Source organism: Bidens hawaiensis, unplaced genomic scaffold, assembly GCF_021521415.1.
Source record: "Bidens hawaiensis isolate Kalapana, Puna unplaced genomic scaffold, B.hawaiensis_p1.1 tig00042392_1, whole genome shotgun sequence".
NCBI lineage: Eukaryota > Viridiplantae > Streptophyta > Magnoliopsida > Asterales > Asteraceae > Bidens > Bidens hawaiensis.
The window spans coordinates 103206-112467 of NW_027505782.1; the positions used below are offsets into that span (position 1 = coordinate 103206).

At 36.1% G+C, this 9262-nt stretch overlaps 2 protein-coding genes across 2 annotated transcripts; both read right to left on the minus strand.

Annotated features, from left to right (window-relative positions):
* Positions 1 to 1914: 1914 nt before the first annotated feature.
* Positions 1915 to 2616, minus strand: LOC143615288 (uncharacterized). The gene has a single exon (XM_077088456.1). It carries the CDS (start codon positions 2614 to 2616, stop codon positions 1915 to 1917), a length of 702 nt encoding a protein of 233 aa, XP_076944571.1.
* A 158-nt stretch (positions 2617 to 2774) lies between these two features.
* On the minus strand, positions 2775 to 7863 carry LOC143615277 (nuclear transport factor 2-like). The gene is made up of 10 exons (XM_077088442.1): positions 7796 to 7863; positions 7538 to 7604; positions 6635 to 6772; positions 6202 to 6490; positions 4943 to 5181; positions 4689 to 4863; positions 3848 to 3969; positions 3700 to 3765; positions 3280 to 3346; positions 2775 to 3176 (listed from the first exon to the last, which is right to left on the minus strand). Exons 2-10 carry the CDS (start codon positions 7583 to 7585, stop codon positions 2968 to 2970), a joined length of 1353 nt encoding a protein of 450 aa, XP_076944557.1. The 5' UTR covers positions 7586 to 7604; positions 7796 to 7863; the 3' UTR covers positions 2775 to 2967.
* Between the last annotated feature and the right edge of the window lie 1399 nt (positions 7864 to 9262).

Below are 9262 nucleotides of genomic sequence, written 5' to 3' on the forward strand. Positions count from 1 at the left end.
TTCGAGTTTTACATGTTCCGTCTAGACACCATATTGCAGACATCTTCACCAAGGGACTTCCTCGCATTCTGTTTGAAGACTTTCGATCCAGTCTCAACATCGGACCACCCGACGTTTCAACTGCGGGGGCGTATTAATATGTGTATATTTAGTAAATTGTAATTGTCTCAAATTGTAGAAATCATCTCCGTAATTAGATGAGATCATTGTACTATATATATTTGACTAATCAATACAATGAGGGCACAGTTTCAATTACCAATAGAAGTTTCAATCAATCAATCAATCAAGCCATGTATATCCCACCGCATAGCACGCTATCGGTAGGGTCAGGGGAGGGTGGGATGTGGGCAAGTCTTTCCTCTATCCGAGAGAATAGAGAGGCTGCTTCCAGAGAGACCCCCGGCTCATAAAGCTACATACAGGTAATCATAGTAAACATACATCCTACAAGCAAAAGACACTTAGCAATACATAGATAACAAACTACCAAAAAAGCAAGGAATCTGTAACCTACTAAGAAAAGGGCATAAGAAACAAAAAGCAACATCAAAACAAAAAAAAAATATTCATAAACAACAAGGATCAAGGCTAGCCAACTAGACCCTAAATAGAAAGCTAAGCTAACTAGGTGTCTTCCCCTAGAAGTCGCTAACCTTAATCCTATGTCTCCACGAATCTCTATCCTGGACCATGTCCTCAGAGAGGTGCAACTCTGTCAAGTCATGTCTAATTCTCTCATCCCAAGTCAATTTAGGTCTGCCTCTACTCCTCTTTCCTTCCACAATGAAGGCTTCCACTACTCTACTGTTGTCGGTCTCCTCTTCACATGCCCAAACCATCTCAATCTCCCTTCATTTATTTTCTCTGATATGCTAACTATTCCTAATCTTTCCCTAAAGACCTCATTTCTAATCGTATCTAATCTAGTGTGTCCGCACATCCACCTCAGCATCCTCATCTCTGCCACCTCCATCCTATGTCTTCTTGATGGCCCAACAGTCTGTTCCATACAACATTGCAGGTCTAACTGCGAGTCTATAGAATTTCCCCTTTAATTTAGATGGGAACCGCTTGTCGCACAAAACCCCAGTGGCTGCTTTCCACCTACACCATCCAGCTTGTATGCGGTGGGTTATGTCACTGTCTATCTCTCCATTGCTTTGGACAAACGATCCTAGATATTTAAACTTCGTTATCTGCGGAACCACCTGGTCCTCGATAGTGATCTGGGTGTCCTCGCTATCACCAACACCACTGAAGTCACAACAAAGGTACTTTGTCTTAGAGCGACTAATTCTTAAACCTTTATCCTCTAAAGCTACACGCCATTCCTCTAGCCTTTCGTTCAAGCTTTGTTTAGTCTCAGCCACTAACACAATATCATCCGCAAAGAGCATGCACCATGGGACAGGCTCCTTAATCGACTTGGACAGCTCATCCATGACTACCGTGAAAAGAAACGGGCTTAACGCCGATCCTTGGTGGAGTCCCATCTCCACCGGGAAAAAATCAGTATCTCCTACCGGCGCACGAACACTAGCTTTAGTCCTGTCATACATATCTTTAATTAAGTCTATATACTTTCCAGGTAACCCTCTACCTTCTAAACTATCCCAAATTAGTCTGCGTGGCACACTGTCATAAGCTTTTTCAAGGTCGATGAATACCATATGTAAGTCCCTCTTTTTCTCCCTATACTTCTCCATTAATCTTCTCAATATGTGTATCGCTTCCGTGGTTGACCGTCCTGGCATGAAACCAAATTGGTTAATCATAACCTGCGTTTGTCTCCTAATTCGGGTCTTAATTACTCTCTCCCATAATTTCATAGTATGACCTAACAACTTAATTCCTCTGTAATTTCCACAGCACTGTGCGTCTCCCTTGTTCTTGTATAGGGGAACTACTACACTACTCCTCCACTGGTTGGCATTTTTCCATTCTTGAAATAAGGTTGAATAGAGTAGTGAGCCACTGAACTCCTTCATCCCCTAAACACTTCCAAGCCTCAATCGGTATGTTGTCTAGACCAACCGCCTTAGCCCTTCCCATCTTCCTCAGTGCTATCCTCACCTCTCCCTGTGTGATACCTCTACAGTAGGAGTTATTCCATTGTTGTCTCTGCGTAACTGGGTTGTCTGTTTCTCGTTGGTCGGTCTGTCGGCCATTAAAAAGACTGTTAAAATAATTTTGCCATCTTTGTTTAATGTCTTGTTCCTTGATTAGGACATGCCCATCCTCTCCCTTTATATATTTCACAACTCCTAAGTCCTGTCTTCTACGTTCCCTGGATTTAGCAATCTTGAACATATGATGCTCCCCCTCCTTTGTTTCCAGACGTGCATACATCCGTCTATATGCTGTGTTTTTTGCCTCTGTCACCGCCTTCTTCGCCTCTCTCCTAGCGTTTTTGTATTTCTCCCTCAACCTCCAACGCTCCCCCTTGTTTGTGCACCTTAAAAGATCCCTAAGACTCTGTTGCTTATCCTTGATCTTGCTCTGCACATCCTCGTTCCACCACCAAGATTCCTTGTTTCCAGTTGTCCTGCCTGTCGTTACCCCTAGCGTCTCCTTTGCCACTTGAGTGATGGAAGCTGCCATATCCTCCCACATCTGGTTTACCAATAGAAGTTTGAGTTTGCAAAAAGAAGTTTGTAAATGCAATTAAATGTGTTAATAAATTCAATACCAGTAACTTAGAAATTGGTGTTATGAATGCAACATCAAAGTAAACCAACAAAATTTGAGTTTGCAAATAACTAAATAGATGAGATATGAAAAAAACAAGTAGCTCAATAATTTGAAATTCGTGGTTTTTCAACATCTCTACCAAAATCCCAAAATAGCTTTACCTATACTAAACTACACAACACAACACAACACAACATAACCCAAAATTTTTCTAACTAAACCCCAATCCCAATCCCAATCCAATTAAATCAACTCAAATCCAAAACCTTCAAATCAAGCGATGGCGGGAACTCGTGGTGCCATATTCTTGCCAACACCCATCCCCCGGTTCCTCTGATATCCATCCCCACCATGTTCATTGCCACGACCACCGCTGCTGAATTCCTGATTATACCCTCGTCCACCACTGAAGTTTCCATGCCCCCTCATTCCTTCATTTCTGAATCCGCCACCCCTTCCTATCGAAAATCTTCCACGTGTGCCTGTTTTAAATATATAAATAATAAATAATGCATCTGTTCTTTAGTGTTTTTAACTTTAAAGATCCAATTTCATCCATTTCATTATATGTTTATCGAAACTTACCTTTGGAGTTTGTTGAGCGCTTCTCCTCAACAGCAGCAAGGCGTCCATTGATTGCAACCGGTGAAGCCTAAAACATCATAAGGTACATGTCACATATTTACATCAAAATATTCAATAGAAGATATACTCTTTAACATATAAACAAAAAGGAAAACTGCACAATGCTACCCGCGGTTCGACGATATTGCAAGTTTAGCTCCCAATGTTAAAAATTGCAAACTTAGTCCACTAACACTAGTGAGAGGGTTGCATATTTAGTCCCCACCGTTAATCCCAGTTCTGGAGTTTAAAGAGGACACAACGTGCAGCTCACAAACTTTGGACTAAGTTTGCAACTTTTAAAATCCGAGTGCCAAAGTTGCAATATGATCAAACCACAGGGACCATTTATGCAATCTTCTAATAATAACGGGTACATACCGCAATCGCCTTTTGAACTGCATCCGGTGTCTCAAATTCAACAAACCCAAAACAAAACCCTTGAACCTGTTATAAGAGTTTCACTAAAGTTTAAAATATAAATAAATAAAAAGTGAAAAAAAGGTGCTTCAAAAAAGTGGATATGTACCCTGTTGCTTCGAACTTGAATGCCATTAGACTTAATAGGCCCAAATTTCTTGAACTCTTCCTCCAACAATGCAGGTATAGCATTCATTGGAAGACCCTTGAGGTAAATTGAATAACCATCAGCTACAAAAAATAAACAAGCAATTAACAATTTACCTCAAAAATAGGCTTTTAAACGAACGCACGAACATGTTTGATGGTTCCTTTAACAAGACAAACGATCGAACACAAACAATTAAACAAATGAGATTTTCTTGTTCGTGTTAGTTTGTTAATAAAATGAACATGTTTGTGCTCGTTTATGTTCATTTGTTAATGGTATAAATGAATGGTCCACTAACATAAACAAATGAGCATAACAGAGCTAAAACTAGTTAAAACTTAAAAGTAATGTGAAGAACAATGTGTTGGGCCTAAAAGTTTATAAAACAATACTAGGTTGTAATGGGCCTAAAAACTTTAAATCAATTTACTAACGAACTTAGACAAGCGTAAACTAACAAAGATTAATGAGCGTAAAAGAACAAACATAAACGGATTTCAATAAATGAACGTAAACGGACGTTCACGAACATAAAGGAACGAACGAGACATGTTTCAAGTTTCATCCGTTTAAGTAAATGAGCAACACTTGTTGTTCATGTTCGTTTGTTTATTTAATAAAAGAACATAAATGAACTTCCTGTGAAACGGTTCATGCATTGCTCATTTAACATTCAATTTGTTTACAACTTACAAGCCTACTAAAAATATGAATCAAATTAACTTTCTAAAGAAAAAAAATGCATGTTCTAAAAGAAATACCTAAAACTAGCATTGAGGGTATAAAGATAAACAAATACCTTCTTCCTCGTGAATACCGTTCTCAACAGCATCAACATTAGAAGATACTGGTTCAGGAACTACAACAGTTGGTGGGGCATTGGTCACTTGCGGTTCTTGGTTCCTTGGTTGAGGTTTCCTTGGAGCGGGTGTGGGAGATGAAAATGGCACACCGTTCTGCTTCATATCCATTACCTTGAATAATAATATTACAACATTTAACAAATTGCTTATACAAATAACATTAAGATACTATATCATAATAACAACGTACAATGGAAGCATATGACTTCTTTGGGGTTTCCTCGGTTTTGGTGTTGGGTTCAACGATCGGTGGCGGTGATGGCACTTTAGCAACTACTTCAGGCACCACCTCTTCCTTTTCCACAGCAGTGACTGCTTCAACTTCCACAGTTATATTCTCTGGAGATTTTTTTAGCACTTCTTCCACTTGAGATTCCTCTGCCACTTGATCAGGAATGTTATTCTCCACCACATCCACACTTTCAATAACTGCAGATAAAAATGTTTCAGCTTACTTTAAATATCTCGAATATGGCTTCACTATAAGTCAATAAGCTATTTTCAAACTCAATCCCAATCATACCCTAAATAAAACGGGTGGTGTTCGGGCAGATCCGCATAGTAAACAGGTTGACCCGTTTTAAGTTTATATATTTGAAAAAATATATATTTATTACGTTTAATTTTTGTTCTTTTAATTATGTGTGTTTAAGTTCTGATTTTAAATTAGATACATATACATTTAAAGAGTTGGAAACTTGAAATTTTAAATGCACAACTCTTCATTGTTTTGGCATAAAGGAACTAATAAGTTATTTATTACCTTACACTCTAAATTACCATCCCCTATAATTGTAGAAATTCTTCATTTTCCCAGTTAACTACACTTACTGTACTACAATCACACAGCACATATTAAAATATTTATATTTGTTTTTATGATTACATCAGCATTTCTACAATTTTCATTTCATTTGAACTGAATAAAACTTTATGTCTATTCTAGGATCACATTTAACTTCCGGCTTCATTTTAATTTTAGAAAAAGTTATCATACTGTCCCACTAAACATGTTAACATTTGACAGCTTTATAGAAACAGGTTCTCTTTGTAATTGTAATACACTACATGAATTTAACCGGGAAATTGAAGAATTTCCTCGTTTATAGTGAATTATAATTACGAGTGGAAGGTAATAAATAACTTATTAGATTCATTTATGCCTAAAAGATTAAAATTCGTTATGTTCAGGACTTCAGGTTACACAAATTCAAATGTGAGCAGGACAGCGAGTTAGGATTGATGATTTTGACACGAATAAATATATGGGTCGTGTACTTGTGTTTGGGTTCACCATTTCAACTCGCCAACCTCATGTTCAATAGATATAATGTATGCTTTTGTTCACAAGAACAGTCACTCTTATATAACAACAATATGAAAACAGAATGATTAATGAATGGATTTAAAAATACTAAATAAGATTAATAGGTTTGGTTTTTCAGTTACCTTTCTCAGATACAATGTGATCCTCAACATCGTCAAAGGGACCATTGTTTCCTTCATTAGGATTAACATCCTCCATGTAACGAAACATATCATTCAACACAAAGTAGCCTTTATCTTGTGGTGCAAGAAAGAAAGATTGAGTAAATTTTCTAACAACATTGTCCTTTCCAGTTAGGTACCCAGTGACCAAAACATTCACTCCGCCATTCAATGATTCTTGTGCATCCACAGATTTAATCTCAGCTTTGAACTCATCATAGTTAAGAGACACTATTTTAGAATTAATAGCCTGCACATCCAAAAGGTTACAAATTTACTTAAAACCAAATCAACTGATAACAAATGTAATGTGCCCAATGTAGCATTAACGTGTAATTATCTTACATAATGATTATTAGTTATATGAATGACAAAAGATATAAAAGGGGCATACATCCATGGTGGTAGTTATGCTAATCGAACCATCCTGCTCAGGGCGTCCAAGTTTGCTGATGTCCTGATAAAAGCGGTGAACTAAGCCAGGAGACTTGTGTAGTATATGATAATATTGCTGAACAAAAGCATTGCCAACCTATGTATCGCCAATACATAACATACTATCAGCTAACTATAAACAATATAAGAATATTAATTAATTGGTTTAACACAAAATGTTAATGTTGACATGCTTGAAAGGTATCCACCTCATCAAAGTGAGCAACTGCCACAAACTGTAGATGTATCATTAGAGGTGTGAAATCGAAACAAGAACTGATGATTTGGTTTTATGTTTCTTTAAAAACCAAAATTTCAGTTTGCTTTTGGTTTAACACGTAATAAACCCGAACCAACCGAACCAAACCAAATAAATAAAGTCTCATTTTTTATGTTGAATTTATAGTAATTTATAAGAATTTATTAGAAAATCTTCTAGTTTTACCTCAGATGTATAATAATCAATTAGCATTAACTAACAAAAAGATTCAAGCCCAAATTCACTATTTTGGGCCATAAAACTCTTTTCGGTCCCAAACATTTCAAGCCCAAATAGCAAAACCAAAACAGGAAGAAACCGAAACCGACCCATGCACACCCCGAGCCGAGATGTAAGTATTTGAATAAAACATTAAAACATATGTTGGTAATGCTTTAACCAACAGTCCAACACCAAGTGTACTACTTCTAAGAAGCTAAATAACAAAAGGCAGAAATCAAGCAAAACCAATGACCGATTCAATATCAATTTCTAAAAAGAAAAATTGAAAATTTATAAAAATTATTATTATTATTATTATTCTTAAAGGTGAAAAATGATAGAGCATATTGACATATATAATAATAATAATAGAATACATACAACTTGAGCAGAGACAGGTTGTTGCTGTGCCGGTGCCGGAGACGCCATAGTTGAATATATAGAAACCCTAACCAAATAGAAAACAACAACATTTAATGAGACCAAATAACGAATCTAATAGTTATAATAATACGTGAATCTGTGATGATTTGGTAGGGAAAAGAAAGAGATTATTAATTAACAAATAAAGATAGAATCTGAATCTGTGATCTTTCTTTATTTGTTTGTTTGTAATATTAGGGTTTGATTTGTTGGTACCTGAGTGACGACGGATCTTGGTCCTCGAAGCCGAGTGTGTGTGTGTGTGTGTACGTACAGACAGACAGGGTAAATAAAGGAGGAAGAAGCGGAAATTTATTCATTATATATATATATATCATACGGAGGACCCGACTGCCCCGGTTTCTAAGTTATTCGGGTTCGGATCTCTTGCCAATACCCAATATCTATTATTATTATTATTATTATTATTTTGAACTAAAGTTTTGGTTCTTATTGATTGTGCTACTTTTAGTGTTGTACTAGTTGCTAGCTTCATATCTACTACTACACTCACACATGACACAACCAATAGAGCTAATTAACCTTAAAACGGGATACGCCACTATCAACATGGGCGAAGCTTTATAGGGACCCGAGGGTCTCGCTCCAGTAATTTTGCTCAATGAGATAAGCTTGTCTGAAAATTTTTATATATATTGAGGTGGTACTGCTATAATATATGTTTATGTATGTGTTTATAGTCGTTAACGCTCACATAACGTAAACTTAGGCATGTGTTCCTTTTTTTACATTAGATGCAATGCTATTTGGAAGACATGAAAGAGTACTTGAGAACTTAAATTAAAGAACTTCCATCTTGATAAATGTAATAATTAAGTTTTGTATTTATTCATATGTGACGTTTTAAATCTTATGGTGACATTTTAGAGTATTCCCAGCAGCTCAGCTCTTTCATATCATGTTAGGGTGACCTCGATATTTTAGAGTGGGGTAGTGAGTGAAGAAGAGGAAAAAATGTTGTTGTTCATGAATAAATTTATAGAAACACTGTTTATATTATATAATTTTTTAATATTTGTTGAAAATGGTTATGAGTGAATGAGAGCATTAAAAATTAATGATAAAAGTGTTCAAAAAGTATTATTTAATTAATTGAAAATAAGAGAGAAATGTAGATTTAATATAATTATAGAAATAAAAATATGTTGGGAACACTTTTAGGCACAAGTAAGTTAGTTACAAAATATGCGGTTTTACTTTTTAGCGAATTTAATTTCTTTTGTGATGAGTTAATAATGTTCATGTTGTGAACTTTTGAATTTGGTGCATAAAAGAGGTAAAGTCTAAATTTTATAGACTAAAGACTAATACCATGTATGTGATCAAAAAATGACAGGTGAAAATGGGATTATAACATATTTGAAAAATAGTTTTAATGGACGCACCCATATGTTGAGCTCCAAGAACGATAATTTGTGGGAAATTGGCCGTATATACTAAGCCATACTTGGTTAATTATTAGGGACTTAACGTTTAATTTCCCAGTTAGTTTTACTAATATGGCGTAAGATAACACAAACAAGGCTAATGACGATCGGCTCCAAACAAATATTCATACAACACAACAAATGCATACACCCCGTCGGCCTTTGTCAAACCTTAAGTGTCTGCTCGCACCTGTGCGAATGTTATATCACAGCTAGTCAAGAGATTAATTTTTTT